General features: G+C 39.1%; 1 protein-coding gene across 1 annotated transcript in view; it reads right to left on the reverse strand.

Moving 5' to 3' along the window:
• LOC127586643 (H/ACA ribonucleoprotein complex non-core subunit NAF1-like) overlaps window positions 1-27,676 on the reverse strand; it is a 74,788-nt gene that overhangs the window by 39,166 nt on the left and 7,946 nt on the right. Inside the window, exons 2-3 of the mRNA XM_052044762.1 lie at window positions 20,615-20,697; window positions 15,439-15,599 (exon numbers count right to left, since the gene is read on the reverse strand). Of these exons, the coding sequence (XP_051900722.1) occupies window positions 15,439-15,599; window positions 20,615-20,674 (221 nt within the window). The 5' untranslated portion in view covers window positions 20,675-20,697. The remainder of the gene's footprint in view (window positions 1-15,438; window positions 15,600-20,614; window positions 20,698-27,676) is intronic.

The following is a 27,676-nucleotide window of genomic DNA, read 5'->3' on the forward strand; positions in this document are numbered from 1 at the left end:
CCTCGAACATTTATGTGCTGATTGGAATACTGGCATCAAAAGCATAAAACCTTATTGCAAGGAAAATCACCTTTTACTCTGCATGAAGACTTTTAACAGCACTGTGGAAAAAAGATTGCAGATTTGAATGATTGGCAGCTTTGTTCAATGGAAAATTAACAATTCCACAGGCAGGTTCAGTACCAAATACTCTAGCAGCTATTAGTGTAGCAAACAGATACAATAAAGCACATCAACTCTGATGCAAATAAAATACCTCTTTCAAACTTAAATCTATGGTCTTTAAGGTTAAATGCATCTGAAGTGCTTCATGGAGGTGCATTCAGAATAAAAGGATGTAAAATGAAAAAAACAGCAAGAACAAAGGTTGAGCAAAAAGCTTGATTGCAAATGGGAATTTTATTGAGCATCATAAAAACTGAAAGGCAGAGGGGTTGAGGGGTTTCAGAGCAAACTTGAGTGTAGGGAGAAAAGAAAAACACAGCGAGACTAAAGTTTGCAAATTGAAAATCTATTTACACATTTGAGTCTCCCTACAACTTACCTCCCTTTCCTCCTGTTAGCAACCTAAGCACTGCAGTCAAATTCAAAGGTGATTATTGCATGAGTAGTTTTATTGATAAGGAGGATGAAGCTGTGAAGAAATTTAAACATTAGAATGAAAACCTGAAATTGCAAACATTAGATCAGACAGGACAGAAATGCCTCATGAAACAGGATTTGGAGTGAGACGAGGAGCAAGTCATAATATTTCATGAAGAATGATGGATGGGATAACAGAGAAGAAAGCCTAAAGCTGACTAAAGAATAGAATAGTCAAGGATTTCTCTCTGGAGACGCAAGTACAAAAAATATAGGTTGACCTTCCACAGTAGTTGCATTGTCAGAGGTGAAGTCTTAAAGGAGTTTTCAACTAAGGCCAAGATGTAGTGGCCAATGTTTACAGCAGGAAAATAATGAATATATCAGTCTTCTCAATATTTAATTGTATTGGGGTTCATATACACCTGAACCTTGAACAAGAAATCTGATAGCAGCAGAAAGATCAAGATAAATACATCACAGTGCTGGCAGTCTACATGTGGAAGCTGACCCTTTGTCTGATAAGATCAAGCAGACTAAGGGTATAGCAGTGGCACACCTGCTAAATTAAAAACAAGTAATCCTAAAGTCTGGATTAGAAATTCAGAGACCCAAGTTTTAAAGCCACGATGGCACTTGATGAATTCAAATTCAGTTTACAATCCAAAAGTAAAAAAATTCACTCGGTATGAAGTACACAAAACAAGTAGATTGTTGTGAACATTCATCTGATTTACAAAACTCGTCATGAGAAAAAAATCTGCCATCTTTATCCATTGTGGCCATTTAGTTCCGACAAACCAACGCAGTTGATTTTTAAACCCCCTCAGAAGTACGTAAAAAAGCACAGCACGTCTATGTTGAATACTGATGCAAAGTACTTGTTTACTACCTTGCCCACTTCCTCTGGCTCCAGGCATACATTCCCTCCTTTATCCTTGAGTGGTCCTACCCACTCCCTAGTTACCCTCGTTTTTAATGTAAATATAAAATACTTCGGGATTCTGAAGTTCATGTCTGCGTACAGCAAGACTTAGATAACATTTAAGCAAGGGCTGATAAGTGGCAAGTAACAGCCACTATTGATCACCTTCAACAAGAGGCTGTCTAACCACACACTCTTGATGTGAATAATGTTAGTATCATCAGTCCACTACCATCAACATCCTGTGGGTCACCAAAAAGTCAAAGTCAAATTTAATTGTCATATGCACAAATACATGTAGGCACAGGTGTAATGAAAATCTTACTTGCAGCAGCATCACAGGCACATAGCATCATATAAGCAGCATTCACAAGAAAAACATAAATTATATACAATTTTTACAAGAAAAAAACATAATTAGAACAAAAAAATAAAGTCCATTTTAGTGCAAAGTGATCAAAGTGGTCACAGTGTTGCTAAATTCTAGTGATCAGGGTTATATGCTGGTTGGTTCAAGAAATGAATGGTTGAAGTAGCTGTTCTTGAACCTGGTGGTGTGGGACTTCAGGTTTCTGTACCTCCTGCTCCATGGTAGTTGTGAGAAGATGGCATAGCCCAATGATGAGGATCTTTGATGATGGATGTTGCCTTCTTGAGGCAGTACCTCCTGTAGTACAACCAATGGTGGGGAAGGATGCGCCCTTGATGTATTGGGTTGATGTACTGTCTGCAGCTTATGTTCCTGTGCATTTGAATTGCCGTACCAGACCATGATGCAACCAGTCAGGATACTTTCAACAGCACATCTGCAGAAGTTTGTTTGAATGTTCAGTGACAAACCAAACCTCCTTAACATCCAAAGTACAGATGCTGGTGCACCTTCCTTGTGATTGCATCTACGTGCTAGGCCCAGGACAGGTCATCCGACATGTTAACACTCAGGAATTTAAAGCTGCTGACTCTCTCCACTGCCAATCCCTCAATGTAGACTGGTGCATGTTTGTCCTCCTTCCTCATCCTGAAGTCAACAATCAGCTCTTTAGTTTTATTGACATTGAACAAGAGGTTGTTGCGGCACCACTCAAATCAGGTGTCCTCTCTCGTTCCGGTACGTTGACTCATCACCACCTGTGATTCGTCCAACAACAGCAGTAGTGTTGGCGAATTTGTAAATGGCATTGGAGCTGCATTTAGCCACACAGTTATGTGTGTATAGAGTAGAGCAGGGGGCTGAGCACGCAGCATTGTGTTGATGGTCAGCGAGGAGGAGGTGTTACCAATCCCCACTGATTGAGGTCTGCCAATGAGGAAGGCAAGTATCTAGTTGCAGAGGGAGGTACAGAGGCCCAGGTCTGGAAGCTCGATGATGAGGCTGGATGGGACGACTGTGATGAACGTCAAGCTGCAATCGAAGAACAGCAGCTTGATGTACGAGTTTCTGTTGTCCAGATCAAACTCAACTGGACCAGCCACATTAAATATTGTGACTACTAGAGCAGGTCAGAGGCTGAATATTCTGTAACCAGTGACTCACCTCCTAAAATCCCAAAGTCTTTTCCTCCCCAGCAAGGCACATCAGAACCCCATAGCTCCAACAATGCTCATCCAGACAAAACACTCGTTTGACTGATATCCTATCTACTACTCTAAATATTCATTCCTCTGTCACTGATGTACGGTGGTTGCAAAATCTACCACCTACAGAATGCACAGCAGTTATTTGCCTAGGCTAATCCAGCATAGTTGAGAACCTTTACCACCAAGAATGACAAGGGCAGTTGGCACATGAGAACATCACCATCTGCCCATTCTCCATGTCATACACACTGTTGACTTATTGCTATTCCTTCATCACCACTGATTGTTAATCCTGAAAGTCCCTCCCCAAGACCATTGTGGGATCACCTTCAGAAGGACTGCCAATGAAGCACTGGAACCAAATGACAGAAATCCCATAGAGACAGACAATGCAGGAAACAATATCGATCCTGCTCCCCACAATGTTTTTAGGAGGCAATTTTAAATCTTTACAAGCCTCATATTAAAAATATCTTTTTTTTAATGGTTTTAAGTGATGGTTTTAAAATTCATGCCCTCTAACTTAGGAATTTTTCCACCTAATCCACCTTGCCCAGACTTCATAATATCGTATATCCTCTTGACCTTTTCCATTCCAATAAAAATGCTTGTGTTTCTCTCACATCCAACATATTTCATTCTCAATATTATCTTAAATGAATCTCCTCCCCCATCACTCTCCACAAACTTGCCACATTTTTCAAAGTGGTGCCCTAAAGGATACAATATTCAAGTTATGACCTATGCAATAATTTACATATGTTTAGCATTACTCCATTGTTTTAGTATCTCATGCTCTTAGTTTTATTACCTTGGATTCTATATCCTAAGCATCAACTTCATGAAGCAGAACAACAGGAAATTCAGTCGGCAAGATCACTCCCAGTCTTTACTCCCCAGGAGGCTTCTTGCACTCTTCTTCACCTAACCCCATCAAGATATCCTTCTATTCTTTATCATGCAATTACCTGGTTTCCCCTTAAATGCATTAACGCTCTTCAATGCAACAGATCCATCTTCATGTTTAAATTCCATGTAAAACACTTCTCACCCTGCTTTAGTGTATCCTTTTTTTCTTTCTCCCTCATGAGTAACAAGCTTTCCCTTAAACACATGAACTTATTCCAAGGTAATGAGTTCCACATTCTTATCAGTTTTTAGATACAATATATGAAATTGCATAGATTATGCAGTGCGGAAACGGATCGATTGCATCAAATGGCCCATTGAATAACTGAAAAGGAAACAAAGCTATAGTGCAAATCCAATCCTGCATAAAGTTACATTAGCAAACGCTTTACATGCATGTCTAACTTCAATTGAAAGGGGATTATAATAAGAGAAGTACAATTTTATCAGAGAAATACCTGCCATTTCATGAGAAGTCTAGATAAAGCCTTCTGTGCTTCCTCAATCTCCGAATACAAGCATTGAGGCCACGTGAGAAAAATTAAAGACAGGTGGAACTTTTAAAAAAAGACTAATTACGCAGAGAGCATAAGGAATAACATTTGACTACTTTAGATAAAAATTAATGAAATCTATACATAGTGAAGACACAGATGTTGGAAGGCGCATGGAGGCAGAAACAAAAGTACAAGAGATTAGGAGACAAAATAAAACACTACTTGATAAGTAGAGGCACAGAAGAAGGGACCTAATGTTAACCGTTTATAAATTGTTTAGCCCCATTTGGGTTTTTGCAAATGTGTCAAGAGCTTGGGTGCAGAGGAGTTTTTTTTAAATGAAAGTGCAAAGAAAGAGGAGAGCAGCAGGGAGTTATGTAGATCACCTAAAGAAGCCAGGATTATTTTCCTTACAGTAAAAATCATGCAGTAGTATTTTGATATGTGTAAACAAGAGGCTGTCAACAATGGCACTCTGGCCCAGGCTGCATTCAAAGCCAAGTACTAGAGATAAAAGCATAATGGCCTAGATATTCGATCATGCAGCACTGTTTACTTCAGTGCTACGCAAATGAAAATTTTCTTTCCCCAGAGTGAAAATTGATAATGACAAGTTCCAGGTCACTTGTGGAAATTCAATCAGGCATTTTCTGATTCATGTGGTGCAACCATTATGATGCAACAGAAGCTTTCAGCCAATCAAGTCCATACTGGCTCACTCTACAGTAATCCAGTCAGTCTCATTCATCCACTATGTCTCCGTAGTCTCAGCGAATGCATTTCCCTCAAGTGACTATCGATTTCCTTTAGAAATCATTGATAGAACAGTGCAGCACAGGAACAGGCCCTCCAGCCCACCATGTCTACACCAACCATGATGCCAATCCGAACTAATCCCATCTGCCTGTACGTGGTCTGTATCCCTCCATTCCCCCCTGTCCTGTGCCCGTCTAAATGCCTCTTAAACGTTGCTATTGTACCTTCTTCCACCACTTTGAGCAGCATGTTCCAGGCACCTACCATTCTCTGTGTAAGAAATCTTGCTTTGCAATCTCTTTTAAACTTTCCCTCTCTCACATTAAAGCTATGCCCTCTTGTACTTGACATTTACACCCTGAGAAAAAGACTATATCTCTGTCTCTCGTAATCTTATATATTTGTATCAGGTGGCCTCTCAGCCTCCAACGCTCCAGAGAAAACAATGCAAGTTATTAGTCATTTCTCCTTCCACCACTTATGTGGACAGTGAGTTCCAGATCACTACCACTTACTGCATACAAAAGTTCTTGTTCACATCCCTCATTATCTCTTGCCCAAAATTTTAAATCCATGTTTCTTAGCCCTCAACTATCAATTGGCTTTTTCTGTTCCACCTCAATGTAAACCTTTCATAATCTTTTACACCTCCATTAAATCTCCCCTCAATTTCCTATGGTTAAACCTAATCTTGTAGCTAAAATCACTCATCCCTGAAGCCATCCTGAGAAATGGCCTCTCCACCCTCTCAAGAACATTCACATCCTAAGTACAGTGACCAAATTGGGAAATATAGTCAGCTGTGGTCTAACCATCGTTGTGTGAAAGTTCAGCAAAATGTCTCTACTTGCACGTTCAATACTTTTGCTCAAGATGGCCAAGATACCATAAATTTTTCTAACCACTTTGTCACATATCCTGACATTTTCCTAGATCCATGCACGTGAACCCCTCAGTCTTCCTCCAATACTTACGGAATAGGGTCACCTATTTTATCATCACCTGCTGCATAAAGCACAACTTAGCATGCAGATAGTCAGAGCCCTTGCCTGACACCCTCCAGCAAGAGCAGCAGCAGGAGCCAAAGGATGACAAAGAAGAGGACAAGAACAAAGACAATGGAGAGGAGAAATGGGGAAAACAACCACAACACCACCCACAACAGCTGCCTGTGGGAGGTCAGACCAGCAGGTGCAGCAGAAGTGACAGTGACCACTTACATGGACATACTATCAAGAAACATCTGATTTCTCACAAATTCTTATAACATACATGGTATACCACTTTCTAGACACAATAGTTTTTCCTTATTTATCTTCTAGATCTCGATCATGCAAATGAAAATTGTATTTTCCCAAAGTAGAAATTCATAATGATAATTTCCAGATAATGTGTGTGTGAAAATTCAAATCAGGTGTATGCCATGGAATCTGAGAACAACACAGCAATAGCCCAACTTTACAACTTTCCTCCAGCAGACCACACAGCCAAGAGTAATCGAAAAACATGCTTAAAAATGCATTTTGGGTCATCTAATGCTGGAGGAACTCAGCAGGCCAGGCAGCATCCATGGAGAAAAGCAAGAGGTCAACAGTTTGGGTCAGGAACCTTCTTCAGGACCTCTTCAAGTCCTGAAGAAGGGTCCTGACCCGAAATGTTGACCACCTGCTTTTCTCCACAGATGCTACCTGGCCTGCTGAGTTCCTCCAGCATCAGAGTGGTTTTTCATCTAGATTCCAGCATCTGAAGTTTCTTATGGGTCATCTAATACTGGCCATACACATACAGTAATTGCTTTATTATTGTCACATGTACAGAGACAGTGAAAAACTTTGTTTTGCATGCTATCCATACAGATCATTTCAAAACACATGTACATCGAGGTAGTACAAGGAAAAAGCAATAACAGAATGCAAAATATAGTGTTACAGTTACAGAGAATGTGCAGTGCAGGTAGACATTAAGGTGCAAGAGCCATGAGGTACATTGTGAGGTCAAGAATTCATCTTTATCGTACAAGGGGTCAATTCAATAGTCTTATAACAGTGGGATAGAAGCTGTCCCAGAGCCTAGTGGTATGCATTTTTCAGCTTTTATATATTCTGCCCAATGGAAGGGGGGAGACAAGAGAATGACCAGGGTGGGAGGGATCTTTGATTATGTTGGGTGCTTTTCTGAGGCAGCAGGAAATGTAGACAGAGTCAATGGAGGGGAGGTTGGTTTCCATGATGAACTAAGCTAATGGTCTAATTGATGGGGACCTTAGAAGTGTTGATGTAGAGGGGAACCTTAGAAGTGTTGATGTAGAGACGGACCTTGGAGTGCAAGCTCACAGCTCCCTGAAAATGGCAACACTAGTGGATAGGGTAGCAAAGAAGACATTTTACTTTCTTGCCTTCATAGGCAGGCATATTGAGTACAAGAGTTAGGACATCATGTTGCAACTGTGCAAGACATTGGTTAGACCACACTTGGAAATTTGTGTGCAGTTCTAGTCACCACATGGTAGAAAGGATGTGGTAGTACTAGAAAGTGCAGAAGAGGTTCAACCAGGAGGATGAGGGGCGACCTTACAGAGGTTCAAATTATGAGGGGCTTAGAAAGGGTAGACAGTCATAGTCTTTTTTTCCCCAAGGATAGGGGAGTCTAAAACTAGAGGACATAGGTTTAAGGTGACGGGGGAAATATTTAAAGGAGACCTGAGGAGTAAGTTTTCACAACCCTGAGGAGGGTTGTGAGTAAATGGAACAAGCTGCCAGAGGTTGTAGAGGCAGGTACAATCAAAGCACTTAAAAGGCATTTGGACAGGTACATTGTTAGGAAAGCAATTGTGGGATACAGGCCAGATGCAGGAAAATGGGATTAGCATAGATAGGCATCTCAGTCAGCGTGGACCTATTTCCGTTCTGTACAACCCTATGACTGACGGACTTGTTTATTGAATATACTGTAAGTTCACCTAGCCCTGTGCATAGCTCCTGTCCTCGGACACAAAACTACTGTTCTGATGGCAGACCCTAAATGAGCAGGGTGCATGTACAGTTCTTTTGTCTCTCAATTATGTCACTCATCCATGGAATCTTCTATGATGGCTGCTCAAATTGTCAGATTAGATTCACATCAGCCCAAGTCCATCATGCATGTTATAACTGATATTACTTTATAGGGAGAATCACCCTCTTCATTGCAAAGAGTTCCTATGTAAAGCATTCTTATGTATATCAATTAATTGTGATACTTTTTGACCTGGCATCATCTGGCTCAATGGATGTGTGAGCTACATTTGAAGTTGATTTAGCAATAGGTTTGTTAACACAGAGGCACAGCCCTCATTAGCATTGAATTCAAGACCATTCTTTAAGATGATATGGTGTTGGGAATGAAGACAAGTTGGTGGCTTATGTACCATTGATTCTCAGCATTTGATCGCTGTAAATAACTTGTTCTAATGGTAACTGCTCTGTGAATCAGATGCAAAATGTCACAACATGTCTCTTGAAATAGAATGGCCACATTGAGATTCAAGTAACTCTCGCTTCTGCAGTAATGAGAGGAGAGACTGCTGTAATACAGCTACATTTGAGCTATCAATAAACAAGCGATGCATGAACATTTCTGATGCAAGCCTCATGGTTTATCAGAAACAGTGGAAAGTGTCAGGATCAATCCCTATAAAATTTGCATCTCCTGTCAGCGCAGTTAATCTTCTATCCTCTCATGTGATGGGAGGTGACAGTGCCTTCTCTCATCAACAGGCATGATGGATATACTGGCCAGAGAACTACACTCAAAACTTCAATACTGCCTTATCCTTTGTTAGCATCGCAATGAAGTGCATCTCTAATTCCAGTGCTGTGGACTACACGAGGAACTGCTGTTGCACTTGGAAAGCAAAGACATCTGGACAGGAAAGACACCTACTTTAAACGATTGTTTATTGACTACAGCTCCGCCTTTGGTACTATGATTCCAAGCAAACTTGTCACCTAACTCAACACCTCCCTTTGCAACTGGATCCTTAACTTCCTGACCAACAGACTGCAATCAGGAAGGATAGGCAGCAATACTTCCAGCACAATTATTCTCAACACTGGTGCTCCACAAGGCTGCGTCCTCAGCCCCTACTCTACTCCCTATGTACTCATGACTGCGTAACCAGATTCTGCTCCAACTGCAAGTTTGTAGATGATACCATCGTAGTGGGCCAGATCTCAAATAACAATGAGTCGGAATACAGGAAGGAGAAAGGGAGTCTAGTGACATGGTGTCATGACAAAAACGTTTCCCTCAATGTCAGCAAAACAAAAGAGCTGGTCATTAACTTCAGGAAGGGGCACTTGCACATGCACCTGTCTATATCAATGGTGCTGAGGTCAAGAGCTTCAAGTTCCTAGGAATGAACGTCAATAGTCTGTCCTGGTCCAACCACATAGATGCCACGGCCAAGAAATCTCACCAGCGCCTCTACTTCCTCAGGAGGCTAAAGAAATTTGGCATGTCCCTTTTGACATTCACCAACTTTTATTAATGCACTATAGAAAGCATCCTATCTGGATGCATCAGGCTTGGTGTGACAACTGCTCTGCCCGAGACTGCAAGAAACTGCACAGAGTTGTGGACACAGCCCAGCACATCCAGAAATCAGCCTCCCCTCCATGGACTCTGTCTAGACTTCTTGCTGCCTCGGTAAAACAGCCAGCATAATCCAAGACCCCACCCACCCTGGACATTCTCTCATCTCCCATCGGGCAGAAGATACAAAAGCCAGAAAACATGTACCACCAGGCTCAAAGACAGCTTCTGTCTTGCTGTTATAAGACTATTGCATGTTTCCCTAGTATGATAAGATGAACTCTTAACCTCACAATCTACCTCATTATAACCTTGCACCTTACTGTCCACCTGCATTGCACCTTCTCTGTAGCTGTGACACTTTACTCTGCATTCTGTATTGTTTTACCTTGTACCTTGTACTACTTCAATGCAGTGTAATGAATTGATCCATACGAAAGGTATGCTTGACAAGTTTTTCACTGTACCTTGGAACAAGTGACAATAATAAACCAATTCCAGTTTGTACCAGTCCATCTTTATTGGACAGATTACTCATTGCCCTGCACAATTTCCTCATTTCATTGAGTGTTTCATTGAATGGAAAAATTAAATAAATATCATTGCATAAAAGCTCATTCCTTTGAGACCAAAAGAAATGAACAACAGCTAAACAAAACTTATTGAACAATTGATAATCTATTCAGGTTTCCTTCTGCCTTGTTACTAACTCAATGCCCTTACAATGAGTGCTGCCTGGTCACTGGATGGGTGCAGTCTTTCCATCATCAGGGAAGCAGATATCCATGTTGGATCCCCATGTTGAGCCCTATCCCTGGAAAACGATAGGGCTCAACATGAAAATGGAAATTTCCAATTGCAACTTTAGGCTGTGAAATGCAAGCAAGGTCCTTGCCTGAGAACATACAGTGTGAGGAACAAATCTGCCATGCTGAGGGGAATACAGGCTTTTCAAACTCTTGGATTACCAGGTACATGAATCTATTATGCCCCAGAATTACTGTCACAAAAACTCCCAGATTGCTGCCAATGCTAATTGCCATTCCCATAAAACTAGATTGCCTCTGAACCCAAGAGAAGCTTTCCATATCTGGAGTGACAGATGCTGATCTTTAGCAACCTTGAACTGCAAGAAAAATGGACACATTAGTGAGGTGAAACCAGGGCACCGTTGTCTTAACTGATGCATATGTAATGTTAAGAGGAGTTAGCATCCAACTAACTTGATAGAACTTTTTGAATATGTAACACTGAGGGTTGATGATGGGAGAGCTTTTAATGCAGTCTACAGAGATTTAAGGCAGGCTCCAAAACCAGTTTATTGTCAAGAAGCAAAGGGTCATGACTGATAGGTGTTTTGCTGACTAGAAGGCTGATACCAATGAGATTCCACAGAGTTTGGTATTTGGTCCTTTGCAGTTAGTAATGAATAATAATTTTTTAAAACTAATATACAAGCATGATTATAATAGAGTTTGCAGATAATATAAAAATTGACCATGTGGTTGAAAGTAAGGAGGAAAACTATAGATTGTAGGAAAATATTATGAAAGAGGAAATTAAACTGGCCACTTGGTTCACAGTAACGATGAAAACTTTGGACTGAAGGATATCAATGAACTCATCAGTTGGGTAGAAATGTGGCAAATGGAATCAATCCACAGAAGTGTGATTCAGTACATTTGGGGAGCTGCAACCAGTCAAAAATACACAATAAATAGGAGATCAACAAATGGACAGGACAGCTTGTCTACAAAAGGGATTGGTTAATAAGATAGCTACAAAGGCACATGCGATGCTTTCTTTTATTTTCTGTATGCAACACTGGTTAGACCACAGCCTGAAGCAGTGTTATATACAAGTTATATGGGTTATTTTTAAGAACGTGAGCTCTGGCAATGTTGCTACCTGTTGGCAGCTGTGCAAATTCAACTGAAAATGTCGTTATGACTATGCCCTGTGCTAAGAAAGGAAGCACGAGAGAAAAAAAAAACACCCTTGTTATTGTGACTGAAAATTTTAATCATTAGGCACCATGGTAACGGCAACATACTCCTCATTGGGTACAACTGACTTTCCAGGCCACTGTTCCCACTGCATGGGATTCATTTTTAATATTAAAAAAAATACCTTGGGAAAGCATTTGTATGCAATCCTAGAAACACATACGAGCTAAACTAAATCTTACTATGTCAAGTTTTCATTATCCCACAATTAGATTGTGAAGTGGTTAAATATACCAACAATTTAACCAAAATGGAAAATAATGATGAATCCAAGAAAAGCAAATTATTATTTAAATGGAGTGAAACTACAAAATGTTGCAGTGCAATGAAATCTGGTGTTCCTGGTGCATCTGGGGTCACAAAGGGTTGGCATTCAGGGAGTAAGAAATTAGTAAGGCTATAGGAATGTTAACTTTTATTGCAAGGGATAGGCATATAAAAGTAGGGAGGTTTTGATGCAACATTACAGGGCACTGGTGAGACTGCACCTGGACTATTATGTAGTTTTGATCTTCAAATTCAAGGATTTACTTGCAACAAAGTTTTATGAGGTTGATTTCTGGGAGGAAAGGACTGATGTATGAAGAAAGTTTGAGTGGGTTGCACTTTTATTAACATAAGTTCAGAAAAATAAGTTTAAAAGATGTGGAGGCCGAGATGGACAGACAGCTAAATCACAAGGGAGTCAAAGGGTACAGGGCGAGAGTGGGTAAGTGGTATTGAAGCTAAGATTGGATCAGCAGGCTCAAGGATCCAACTAACTTACTGTTCCTCATGTTAAAAGCCACAAAAGTGATCCTTGAGCACAAAACTAGAATGACAATCTAATGCAATACTTAGGGAGTTCTGCTCTGCAGGAGATACTTTCCTTTGGATGAGAGACTGAACTGAAGTCCTGTCTGCTCACTCAGGTAAACATAGGAGAATCCTAGAGAATCCTACTTTAACATAGACTTATGAAAGGAAAATCATGTTTAACTAAAAACAGAAAATAGTGGAAACACTCAGCATTCATGGAAGTGAAACAAAACCCTCTGTCTGAATTAGAAAAAGAAAACAAATTAGTTGAGTTGCAGATAAGGTTGGGATAGGTTAAAGGGAATATATCTGATAGGGCAAGGTCAGTGCTGCTGTGTTGATAAAGCCACCTGTCTGATAGATTAATGAGGACATTTAAAATAAAGGGAGAGAGACAGAGTATGCGAGAGAGAGAGAGCACGAGACAAAATTAGAGAAGCAGAGAGAGTGAAAACAAACAGGGGAACAAAGTTATGAAATGAGGACAGTCAGAAAACCATAAACGCAAAGGAACATAAAAGCTGCAAAATGTAGAGCTGTAAGAAATAAGAAATGCCCAGCAGGTCAGGTTGTGCTAATGGCAATTGAAAACCTGAGCCAATATTGCAAATGGGTGATCTATAAAATGGGCCCAAAATGAAACTGAAGGAGAAAGCATGTTACCTGAAGCAGTAGAATTTGACAGAGTCCAAAAGGCTGCAATGTTCTCAGATGGAAGATGAAGCGCTGCTCCTCATACTGTGGACTATCTATCTCTCATAGTAACTAGGTACTGCATTCTTCACTGACAGTTATGCCTGATCTGCTGTGTGTTTCCTGGATTTCAGAGCTTCCAGATGTCTGTTTGTTTTCCTAACTTTAAATGCCCTCATTAACCTATCAAACAGATGGCTTCATCAACAGTTTATCAACACTGCAACACTGGCCTCACTCTATCAGAGATATTCACCTCATCTAATCCAACCCTCTCCAGAATTTAAAACTAATCTTCTGGTGTTCTTTATGGAGGTGACTAGCAGAGAAAATAAGAAACCAGTGAATATCCTGTACATGGATTTTTGGAAGGATTTTGATAAGGTCTTGCACAGGAAGTTGGTCAATATGATTAGACGATGTGGAACAGGGGTAATGTAATGACACCAACTGAGAATTGGCTATTGAACAAAAAGCAAAGAGTGGAATGGCAATAAACAGAGTATTCTCAGGTTGGCAAGCTGTTACTATTTGGGTACCACAGGGAACAGTGGTTGAGCCCCAGCTTATCCAATTCACATCAATGACTTGGTTGTGGGGACCAAATATCATTTTTCCAAGTTTGCTGACAATATTAAACTAAGTGGGATTGAGTAAAGGAGGATGTAAAAATACTTCATGGAGATAGGGATAAGTGATTGAGAATCTGTCAGATGGAATACAATGTAAAAAAATGTAAGCCTGTTCATTTTGGTGCACATAAAAAAGTGAAGTATTTTTAAAACAGTGAGAGATTGGGCAATGTTAATGTTCAAAGGGACCCGAGTGTGTTTGTGTCCACAAGTCACTGAAGACCCACATGCACATGCAGGAAGTGATTCAAAGGGCAAATGGTATGTTATCCTTTATTATGAGAAGATTTGAAAACAGGTGTAAATGAGTCTTATTGCAATTGCATAGGACCTGGTGAGACTGTACCCGTAGTACTGTGTGCAGTTTTCATTTCCTTATCCAAAAAAGGATGTACTTGGGCTAGAGGGAGCATAGCAAAGATCCAATTAACCGGTTCAGTTTGATAGGGTTTCCATATGAGAAGGGATTAAGGAGCTGAAATTTTTTCTCCAGTGTTTAGAAGAATGAGAGGACAGCTCATCAAAACGTACAAAATTCTTTAAGTGCTTGACAGGCTAAATATAGGGAAGCTGTTTCCCCTGACTGAGTCTAGGATCAGGGGACACAGTTTCAAAATATGGGGTAGGCCAAGATGAGGAGAAATTTCTTCATTCAGAGGCTGGTGAACCTTTAAAATTCTCTACCTGGAGCTCCCTAGATTCACAGCCATTGTATTCATTCAAAAACAGATCGATGGATGACCTGTTCCTGCTTCTGGCTCTTGTATTCTTAAGAAGAGCTGAAGGACATTTATCTCTGGTGACTTTGGCAATGGAACTTCCAACCCAACAGCACTGGCAGTAACTCAATACAGATGCAACAATTCAAGATAGAAACCTCTCAGAGGCAATAAGTGATGGGCAATAAAGACAGTAGTTGCCAGGGATGCATGCATCTCTCTGAGTGGAACAAAGAAACATTCACTAACACATGCCTTGAATCTCAAAACTCATCAACAACAATGCATTTATTCAGGTACTCAAAACTAACTTTCCAACATATATTAATGAATCTTAAAATCTGCTAAGAGAGAATTCACCAAAACATACTGAGCAAAATAATGCTCAATCTAAGGTGAGAAGATAACATTCAAATCAATGGAAACTTTTAGCACTGGACTGTATGTTGTTTCATACAAAGTTTATATAAACTTGGAAGAGAAATCCCATGCACAACTTTTAAATTGTTAATATAAAAAACATCTGGATCACTGAAGTTAACTCTTTATTTTGAAATTCTTATTTTCCCAATTTGGTCCATAAATATTATAGAGACAATCCAGTAAGGTAATGATACTGAATAGCATTCTTCACTTTTAAATAATTATAGCTGGACAACATCATCAAACACTTAGCAAGATAAAATTGGAAAACAAAATTGGTGGATTAAGGGTAATTCCTTCTTTTACCAAACAAGTTCTGAATTGCAAAATGTTTGGTAATTAACTTACCTCTTCAGTTGCTCTGCAAAGATGTACTGTGTGAAATCTTTCACTGCAGGTGCAAAATATAACAACTCCTGCAGCTCAATTCCCTTTGCAACAATATCTTCAGGAGAATTGAATCGTAGAACATAGAACGGATGACAAACTGGACCAAACACTTCAAACACCTGTTAATTAAAAGAGACAAATGAAACAAGCTAGTTGCGTTCTTTACAATTATAGACACAAGAAAACAGCAAGAATGTTACTGGTGTTATTGAGTTCATAGAACAAATTGTAGTGTTATTTGGATGAAACATGCAGAAATATACAGTAGAATATTTTCAATTCAAGATATTTTCTCAACAAGAAAAATATAAATTCCAATTTCATATCAATCACCTAAAACTGGTTAGATCACACTTAGAGAGTACTGTGTTCAGTTCTGGTCGCCTCATTTTAGGAAGGATGTGGAAGCTTTAGAGAGGAGATTTACCAGGATGCTGCCTGGATTAGAGAACATGTGTTATGAGGAAAGGTTGTGTGAGCTAGGGCTTTTCTCCTTGGAGCGACAGAGGATGAGAGGTGACTTGATAAAGGTGTACAAGATTATGAGAGGCATAGATAGAGTAGACAGCCAGCACCTCTTTACTCAGGGTGGCAATGGCCAATACCAGAGGACATCCATTTAAGGTGAGTGGATGAAAGTTTAGGGGAGATGTCAGAGGTAGGTGTTTCGTGTTTTGTTTTTTTGTACACAGAGAGTGGTGGGTGCCTGGAATGCACTGTCAGGGGTGATGATAGAGGCTGATACAACAGGAACATCTAAAAGACTCTTAGATAGGCACATGGAAGTAAGAAAAATGGAGGGTTATGGGCTGTGTAGGATGGAAGGATTAGATTGATTGTGGAGAAGTTTATATAAATTGGCACAACATGGTGGGCCGAAGGGCCCACACTGTGCTGCACTGTTCTATGTTCTAAAACATTGAGGAAATCTTTTCCAAAGTACAAACATATGAATTAAGAATTGGAGTTGGCTACTTGGCCCTCAAGCCTGCACTGCCATTTAAATGATCATGACTGATCTGACTATAACCTCAATTCCACATTGCTGTCCAGCACAGTCACTTACCAATAATCTACCTCTACTTTAAAAATGTTTGAAGACCTCATGCTTCAATCAATTTCTCTCCCTCTTCTAAACGCTAATGGATACAAGCCTAGTTGTCCAACCTTTCCTTTTAAGGAAACCCACCCATTCTAGGTATTATTCCAATAAACCATCGCACAATTGCATACAATGTATTTATATTGTTCCTTAAATAAGCAGACCGGTGCTTCAAATGTCCTAAATAGAGGCATAACAGCCCCACTTTTGCATTCAATCTCCCTAGCAATAAGCCATTACCTTTAGTGTTCCTAATTGCAATACCTTCATACTAGCCTTTTGTGAATTATGCACAAGGACACCAGATCCCTCTGTATCTGAGCTCTGCAATCCCTCATTTAGATAACATACTTGTTTTATTTTTTTCCTTCGAAAAGGAATTTCACATTGTACACTGTTTGTCAGATCTTTGCCTATTTACTTAACCTAAGCATGTCCCTTCATATCCTCCTTGTCGTTTTCACAAATTATTTTCTTTAAACTTATCTTACAGACATACTTATGAGTTTGCTTTCTTATCCCCACAATGGTCAGGGGTTCAAAGTGCCAAATAAACTAATGGATGTATCAGTCACTCACAAGAAACCACTGTCCTACAGGAAGTACAATTGTCTGCCACACAACTGGCAAGTCAATGAAGAATACTCAGACAAAAATACTAATACAGTGACAACTGCCAAAATTTAAATAAAGGAACAAGGGCAAACACTCAAAAAATAGCATTACATATAATGTGCTAGAAACTGTCCTTTACAGTATCAAACAATTGAAAAATTGATTTAGCCTGGGGCAAAACATATTTGTGATAATTTCTTAGTCAAATTACAGCATCATTCAATTTGACTAGGCAATTCCCATAATTGGGCATCATTCTGCAGCCCATTTTAATTGTCCAATTTCAGATAAGGAGTCACTGGCTATTTACACAATTTCTAGAAAATTAACAGCTGTATACATTAAAAAAAAGTACTGAAAATTCTTCCTTTGGCTACCCCATTTTCCATTTTAATTATCATTTCATATCCACTTCAAACAGGCTCAAATAATTATTGCAGGACAGCAAGCAGAGTATCTGTGTATTGAACAATAATTAATATAGTTTACATAAAAGCCTCATTTTCAGTTCAAAAAATAGAAATGATTTGCTGCAGTAACCAACTTTCAAGACTTTTTAATCTTAAGTTTTTTTTATGGAAATATTTAGTCATTGCTCTTGTGTCAAAATGATTCTACCAGGCAGAGAAAATCCCCTGGGTGCAGCATTGAGATGTATTGCTTTATGAATAAAGTCACGCACCTAGAGGTAATAAATGACACACCTAACAGATATGCTGACTTTACAGTTAACTGAAAGCATCAAGAGATTCATAACAATATTTTTATAATATATTATTTAATGCACATTCCATGCCTAGCAGCCTTAAACTATCATAGAAAGAGATTTAGAACTTGAAATAAAAAATTCACAATACTTGACAAAGAATAATAATGCCCACCAAGCTCAGAAATCATTAAAGAATACACCATACCATTATATTCCAGTGATTCTTCCAAAAAAAACACAAAACTACAGATGGTAAAAGATAAGCTAATCCATTGAACCCGCCACAACATATCTAAACCAGAGTTCCATCCCCTGAGCACATAACCTCCTGAGAAAAGGAATCACACTCAAAAATTCACAGAACAGTTCAAGAGAAAAATAAATGTAAGAAATTCCTCTCTATCCCTCTATTCCAGAGATCAAAGCAATTATTACAGATGTATCCATCATTCTTCTTCTCTTTATTACACAGTGATATTAGTGAAGCAGCCAGAACGATGTCAAGTATCCCATCAGGCTTTGGGAGGATACTCTGATGCCCAGGAAGAGATGTTGGAAACCACAGAACAAAGGGGTACAGTGAATGAAGTTAACATAATCAACACCTGGACAGTATCAAGTGAGAACGTAGCTGAGACAGCTTTACAGCCCTGTGGACTATCCCATCGTAAATATCCCACTGTGAGCTATCTGGAAGACAGAATGAGATAGGGGTGCTTGGGACCTGACCTTGTGGAAAAGCACTATTTGATAGATTACAAATCTCAAATAAACACTTCTGTACTTTAGAAACCAAATGATTAAGAAAAATTGTAGGATGGCACTGATTTGAAGTTAAGGAAACACATGCTCATACACAGAAGGATTGGAATTAAGGCTGTTTAAAGGCAATAAAGAACTAAGCAATGTTTTGGAGGTATGTGAAGAAATGTATAAGAGTTGGTTTACAAGATGACCAGCAGCAGTGACTCCGGAGGCCAACTGCTGAAAAAGACAACCCTGAGTCAGGGACTCAGAGAAGAACTCACCAAGATCGAACTCCAGCCAAGTTGATCAAGAGTGGGTAATATCTGAATGCAAGTAGTGGGTTTTGGAAGTTGTGAAAGCAAACTAACGAGCTGTGCTAGTAATTTATTGAGCTGTGAAACTGAAGAGTTTAGTGATTGTGTGAATATACATGGTGAATATTTGAGTTGTTTGAATCAATTGTGATTAATAAAGTATAGTTGTTAGGCAAAGTCATTGTCTGGTGTGTTTTATCATGTGCTGTAATTGAATTGGCAACATTAGCCTCCACACTAAACTCAGCCAGCTGCATTCTGACTTCTGCATACACCCACATTAGCTATATGTCTATATCCTGTTCCACAAGTTAAGCCAAGCATAAAGGAAAAGCCCTCAACATCTTCACATTTCTCCCAATCCACACAGAGATATCCTGTCCCCTCATCTTTATAATTATTTCAATTTATTCCAAAGTTCTGGGGCCAAGAAAAATGTTTCACAAAGCCTACCATGGCAGCCAGGTATTTTAAAGAAAGAATCAAATTAGGAAGGCACCTTTGAAGCTTATCAGTGGCACCATATTGCTCATAATAAAGAATTCATGCTCAATGGTATTCCACATGATAGATTTTTGTACAAGAACACTGGGATTCTTTAGTTTTCCACCAAATTATCTTTGCTATACACCCTTGTAGCTTAGTACGCTACTACTATCCCCACTGGAAGCCAGATCTCGTACCCATTGAATTCAACACTCAGTAAGCATCTAATTGTGCCGGATTCACACTTATCCCTCTAAATCTTACACTGTGCAACGTGTGTTTCTAATTTATTGTATGCTTTACTGAAGTTGATTTGGAATTGTACCTCATGCATCCACAGTACTCAATGATGCTTCTCACTTATTTTGATATTTTCAGCACACAAAAATGGCTCTCAACCACTCACTGTATACTGCATTTAACGTTACCATTATGCATCCAGTACTTTATTTTTATTGCCACTCAAGCACCTACTGAGCCTCCATTGAATAATGACCCTAATCCATCAAGCTATATTAAGCACCAGTTGAGCAACTATACTCATTGTTCAGTGATGCCAGTCTCCCACTGTCCTGCTATATTCAGTACTACATGATGCCCACCTCTCACCATACTATGGTTGACACTGACCTGTCTTCCCTTCATCCATTTCCTGCATAACAATTCTCAACTATCTAAAAGTATCGAATAATGAATAGTATCATCACTTAGTCTGCTACACTCAGCACAAAATAGCAGTGGGCAATAAGCAGTATGTGATATAATCCTCATTCTACCATACTGAATTCAGTAATGAATGATGTTGACCCAGAATCCGACCTTTCTAAAGCTCCTAGTCACCAGAATAAATAGTGTTTTAAACCTTTGTTCCAGTCGTGTTAACTTATCCAAGGCAAAGAAAAAATGGTTTAGCAACAATCATCTTTAAATTTAAATTAAGCCATACATGACCACAGCTTCTAATTCTGGCAATGAACCACTTTGTTTAACTAAATTGTAGTTTCAGTGTAAGAACCTTTCCCTTAGCAAAATATAAAGGAAATATATACTTACAACATTAGAAAATCCAGGAACAGTGTTGCAGAATGTTATGCCTTATCAAACATTAATTGTTCTTTTTATTTTTAATTTTTTAATTGTTAATCTTTAATTGTTAATTACCTGCCCCACTGAGTTCCTGTTCTTTTTGAAAATGATAGTTTCTTCATTCACTGGTGGCATATCCTTCAGTGATTCAACAATTACTGCAAATAAAGAGACATATCCAGGAGTGACATTAAGATATTCACATACTAAACAAATTCCATACTTCAATGTACTTTGAAGCAACACATACTTGAAAATTTCAATGTACATAAGCTTTTTCTACCTGAAATTTTATTACAAATAAAATCAGAAATCAACCTGAAAGGTTAACTCTGTTTCTCTCTCCAAAGATTGTGTCTGACCATTTCTAGGAAGTTCTGTTTTTATATCCAGCAGCTTTCTGCTTGAAAAATTTACTGCTGCACTAATAAAAAAATCGGCAAATGGCTCAGTAAGGAACCTTGTGAATTGTCACCTCAGCTATTATATTTATTCCATAATTCACCAGCATCGATGTGTTAAAAGTATCTGGCAATATCATCAGTGGGATTAAAACTGGATTCCATAAAGTTTATTTGACACATTCTGTTCACAACATTAAGCTAAAATTAAATCAGTAAATGGATTGGATTTCATCAACAGTGGTTTTGATCTTATGTAGTTGAAATAACCAAAGCATTAATTCCTCATGTCTGATGGTGGTTTTAACATTTTAGTGCAAAATTTTTGAAGGAAAAATAATTCTAATAATTAGATCACAAGGCAACAATTTTGCCATTACAAACTTCTGACGTTGTCTCTGTATTATGGAGTAATTCAGTATGTAGCATAATACCAAAGAATTAAAGGTCAGAAGTCTCAGCAAATTTTTAACAATTGGACAAGTTTCATTCAATGCACTTTTTAAACAGTGGCTCAACAATTATTCCCAATGGCCCTGAAGTAAGGAAGATGGAAAAAAAATCAGCTGATTATCGTTCAATGGTGACATGTGATCTGCACGTTTCAATATTAAATACAACCTTTAAAAACCAAGACTTTATTCAATCTCCCTGCCTTGATTCTGAAACCATTAATATCTTTACCTAATCAAAAGCTATCAACATCCTTTTAGTAAATGTTAAAATGGCATTGCCTCAGTAGTGCTTTGTATGAAAGGTAGCTCCAGATTCATTCAAAACTCTTTCAGAATCAAACCAGGGAGGGCAAGAATCATTTTGTGGAAACAGCAACTGTGGTAAATTGCTCTCAGATAAATAGATTCCACTGCATCTTCCTTGATCAACGCTACGGCTGATATTACTGGGCCAGCAACATGGAGGCCTGGACACATTGAATTGATTGAGAATATGAATTAATAATAATAATGCTATCAGTTACAAAAGTACCTTCCAAGCTATTTGATTGTACTAAAAACCCAACTACTTTGCTAATATTCTTCTGAGAAAGAATTCTGCTGTTTTAGCTAGTCTGGCCTATGTGTTGCTTCTGATGCTCACCAATATGATTGAGTCTTATTCGGTCTCTTAACTACTACAAGCTATCATGCAGCCAGCAGCAGTTAATAACCACCTCAAAGACAACTGTGAAAGGCAATAATGTCAACCTTACTGAAAACACAGATTCTGAAAACAAGCATTGTCTAGCTCAACTTAAAAATCAATATAAATAGCAATCTGTATGAATTGTTTGTTACACACAAGCCATCACAGCAGACTACTAGATTTAACTTGATAAAAACAAAGCAAAATGCAGCATTCAACTCCTTGTTGTTCTCATTTAAATATTTTCCAGGAACACTACAAATCTTGGCTTATTTACGACTTCAGGGTTTAGGAACCATTCTTTCAATTTTTAATCTCAAAATATTTTTACTCATCTGCCTCTATTGCCTTTCATTCATATTTTCTTTTTTTAAAAAAATTGCTGTACAAATTCAAAACAAAAATGAAGTTATTTTTATATGATATTTATAATCATATAACATGAAGAAAAATACAAGACATGCTGGATATTATTGGAATATACATATTTTGAAGCCTATTCAGAGGCAGCAGTGCAGAATTAAATAACCAAAGCATAGTGATGGATCTGGGATGAGTCTGTCACTTATTGAAATGAAGCATCATAACTAATATTTTTAAGCAGTTTTTACTTAAGTGAAAGTCCACATTTGCTTGTACATTCTGAATAAAACTGATTAAGTGCAGGACGTGTAGAAGTAAGAAAAACTATTCGACTGTATAGAAGTGATTTATTTTAAGGAATGACATTGGCATTAAACTATGGATCATCAATAAACCACCCACTTATTTTGTGCTGCATTACAGCTCTTCATCTTGAAAGTTTGCTGAATGACAATGCAACTGTGAAGGATAGCTATGAGTTATTCAGTAAATGAAATCACAATGGTGCTTAAGCCAGGAATAATGCATCATTCCTGCAAATGCTCACTGCATGCTTAGTGGTACGAGTTCACATTGCACTTCACAAATAAAAGCAAATCTCAGAGTATCTATTAGTCAAGTATTAAGACTAGTATTGTGCTGAAAACGCAAGTGTTCAGCTGAGTGCACTGTACTCAAAATGAAAAGTTGGAAATGTGGTAAGAGTGGAGTAAATGTCAGGGTTTGGAAAGGAGGTGCTCCTTTTTGCCTTTTATATATCTGTAATGGTTTGCATAAGTATGAAGTAGTATTTAAAATTCTGTCATGTGTCAGTGCTCATTACAAGCTGTAAAATAAACTAAAATGTAATAACTATAAATAAAGGCTGACATATGGCAGTGCAGATTATGTACCTAAGGGCCTAGATGCCCTTGTCATTGAAAGGAAACATGCAGGTACAGCAAGCAATTAAGATGGCAGATGTATGTTGTTTTTATTATTACAGGAGGATTGAGTACACAAGCGACAGTATTATACAGGACTTCCTGAGACCAAAGATCAAAAAAAGATATACTTATCAAAGAGATAGCAGAAAACATTCACTAGACTGGTTACAGGGATGGAAGGTTTGCTGTAGAGATTGAGAATACTAGGCCTGTACTCTCTACGGTTTAGAACAATGAAAAGAGATCATATTGAAACGTTCTTTCAAAGGAAGAACAAAATTCTTAAGACTTAATAGCCGAATGCAAAGAGGACTTTTTCCCGATTGAGAAGTCTACAACCAGGGGTCACAATCTCAGAATAAGGGGCAAGATTTTTAGGAATGAGATGTGAAGAAATGTCTTCATGCAAAGAGCGCTAAATCTTTGGTTCTCTCAACCCAGAAGGCCATGGGAGATACTGTTTTTGATTTTGTTCAAAACAGAGATTAATGAATTTGTGATTATCAAGGAATACTATCAACGAGGCTAGTGCAGGAAAATGGCATTCAGGTACAGATCAGTCAAGATCCTAATGAATGGAGAACAGACTCAAATAGCCAAATGGATTACCTTTTCTCCTATTTTTGTTGAGTTATCTGGTACATGCCAGACCTGACAGGTGCAGACCGGACAGACCTCCCAGAATGCAGCATGACCCTTATCACAAATGGGAGCATTTTGTTGCCATCGAGTTGTGGGAACAGTAGCCTACCATTTAATTGAGTGAATTCAAACTCAAGCTTCTTTGGCTGTGCTTTCTCCATTAGATCAATCATTCCCTCAATGTCACCCGTCTGTTGGCCTGGCCACTCCTCTGAAATGCCAAATTGTAAAATGCCATAGAATGCACTTACTGGACTTGAAATTTGAACTGGCAGTGTGACTGAACCTAAGCAAACACATAAGCAGTGGGTATCTGTCTCAAATCCTTAACTCGAGGGCTGGAGCATGAGCCAAACCTGGTCATATTTGGTTAAAGGATTCAAAGTCAGCACAGAGCTGGTATGATCCATATTGTAGAGAGAGGTAGGCTAGCAAAGGTTTGCAGGAAATGAAAACTATTCAAAAGCCATGTCATACTTCCTATCTCTGATGAAGAGGATAAAGATTTCTGAGGGCACAGACAATAGCTATTCAAAGGCAGGAATGGAAATGTAACGGGGCACTTCCAGAGTACACAATCATTAAGGGGATTGTTAACAGAACTGAGAGTACCACTTAATCTGTTGCCTATTTGGTGCTAGGATTAGGCACATCTCATTAGGTCACCTGGCAGTGACTCAAGCACCTATTCAAGTCAAAATCCACCTCACGAACACCTGGGGACAGCATCTAAATTGAGAGGCCGTCCCATTAGCTCATCAAGCTTGTCATGTTCACAGAATCATACTTTTCAGCCACAGTTTCAGCCTGTTCCATCAGGATACTGGTTATGTCCTGGATTACCACCTGTGGTAGTGCCATTGTAGTAAACAGGAGGATGTCATCATGAGAGACCTCAATGTCAATCCCAGACTCTATTAAGTTGCATAGCTTTGGGCTAAATATAGGCAAGGAAACCTAATTCATGTACAGTGCTGAGGATCAAGAGATCCAAGATTAGCATCACCACTGACTGAGTTGGCCAAGACCAGAGGAATATACCTGCTAGGCAAAGTCTGTGGCAGGTGTGAGAGAAACAACATACAAGAAAAACTATTTGACTTCATGCCCTTTACTTGCTTAAACATCCGTCCATGAGAATTGGAAGCACTGAACATAGAATGGATACAGAACAGAAGGGCGCCAGGAGTCCTGAGCCTATTGTCAGCTCCAAGTCCTCAGTCCTATTCAGAAGGCAGTCCTACAGCCTTGCTGTCAACTGACAATAGATAAGTGGCATGGAGTTCGCCTGAGGCCCAACCTGCCGTACTCAGTTGGAAAATTGACAGGCTCCTCAACAAACAGCATTTGACACACATTGAAACGCTTTTGTGATACACAGGCAAAAGTCTAATTGTACAATCTGGTCCACTGAACATGCACAAAACTGGGCAAAAAGATTCCAAGGGCAAGAGTGTGATCATCTCCTTTGGGCTTAATCTGAATACAACATAGTGCTTTACAAATGTTAGAATGCTAGAGGTAGAAGAGATCAAAAAAGTCAAAGGTCTATATACAATCTTGGAGAGGTACAAAAAAAATAATTAAAAATGCTTATGGCATGTTGTCTTTTATTATACATAGAGGATTAAAATACCAGGGAATAGGAGTTAGCTTTCATTTTTACTTAGCAAGGTTAGATGACATTTGCAGTAACATTCATTTCTGAGCACCATACAATTAAAAATAAAGTTCAACCTTGGTGGGTGAGGCTGTTGAATTACCAAAATCATATCCAAACTCCAATGTTCAAATGTGAGGAATTACACACCCTTGGATGATAGCTCCTGTAACTTAAAAAACATTAGGTGATTTGATCAAGATTTACAAGATATTAAGAGGAACCGATAAACCAGATACAGAGAAACCACTTCCACTGAATGGATAATTTAAAACAAGAGGACAGCATCTAAAAATTAGAATAGGTCTTTCGGGGATTTAGGTTTGGACACAGTTTTATGTGCCAAGCACCATAAAAATTTGTAATTTTCTGCTGCAAACAGAAGTCTAGGAATAGGTCAATTGTTGATTTGACATCTGAAGCTGATGGATTTTTGTTGGCCATGGATTTTGAGAGGTATAGGTCAAAAGTGGTTACAAGGAGTTAGGTCATAATTCAGCCAAGGAGTTGTCTGACTGGTACAATAGGTTCGAAGGGCTACATGGTCTGATTTTTTTTTATGATAAATAAAGTCATAGGGTCATAGACCACTACAGCACAGAAAAAGGCCCTTTGGCCCATCTAGTCCATGCCGGCCTGGTTTTCTGCCTAGTCCATCTACCTGCACCCAGACCATAGCCCTCCATACCTCTTTCATTCATGTACCTATCCAAACTTCTCTTAAATGTTACAACTGAACCCGCATCCACTGCTCTGCTGGCAGCTCATTCCACACTCACACCACCCTCTGAGTGAAGTTGTTCCCCCTCAGATTCCCCTTAAATATGTCACCTTTCACCATAAACCTATGGCCTCTAGTTCTATTCTCACCCAACCTGAGGGGAAAAAGCCTGCATTCACCCTATCTATACCCCTCAGAATTTTGTATACTTCTGTAAGATCTCCCCTCATTCTCCTGCACTCCAGCGAATAGAGTTCTAACCTATTCAACCTATCCCTGTAACTCAGGTCCTCAAGTCCCGGTAATATCCGTGTGAATTTTCTCTGCACTCTTTCAAGCTTATTGACATCTTTCCTGCAGGTAGGTGATCAGAACTGTACACAATACTCTAAATTTGACCTCACCAAATCTTACACAACTGCAACATAACATCCCAGCTCCTGTACTCAATGCCCTGATTTATGAGAGCCAATGTGCCAAAAGCTCTCTTTACGACCCTATCTACCTGCGATGTCACTTTCAAGGAACTATGGATGTGTTTTCTCAGGTCCCTTTGTTCTACCGCACACCTCAGTGCCCTTCCATTACAAATTGTCCTTACACAGTGAATCTCAAATTTAAAAATCTAATCACATCACAGTTATAGGAACATGCTGTAAGTCATGGGTTACAAAAATACATTTATCCAGTGCAAGTAACATAGCTGTTTAGGTTCATGGAGTCAAAGAGAGTTACAGCACGGAAACAGGCACTTTGGTCCACATCGACCATCAACCACCCATTTATACTAATCCTATATTAATCCTGTTTTTTTTCTCCCCACATTCCCATCAATTACCCCCACATTTTACCACCCACCTACATACTAGAGACAAGTTACAGTGGCCAATTAGTCTACCAACCTGGGATGTCTTTGGGATGTGGGAGGGAACCAGAGCACGTAAGGGAAGCCCACATGGTCACAAGGAGAACATCCAAACTCCACACAGACAGCATCCGAGGTCAGGATCGAACCTGAGTCTCTGGTGCTGTGAGGCAGTGGCTCTACTAGCTGCACCACTGTGCAGTCCTAGTGTTTTGACGTAGAAAAACAAAACAATTACTTCAGAAGATTAGTTTTCAATATTGGTATTGAGATTTGAAATGGTCAAAGAATCTGCAAACTGATGTAATTCTAGGGAATATGACACGTTTTCAGTTTCAGGGAATTTTATCAAACCATTCATTAAGGACAATTTCAAGGATCAATGATTTCAAAACACCTCATTCTCTTTCAGCAAC

The sequence above is a fragment of the Pristis pectinata genome, chromosome 2, assembly GCF_009764475.1.
Source record: "Pristis pectinata isolate sPriPec2 chromosome 2, sPriPec2.1.pri, whole genome shotgun sequence".
NCBI lineage: Eukaryota > Metazoa > Chordata > Chondrichthyes > Rhinopristiformes > Pristidae > Pristis > Pristis pectinata.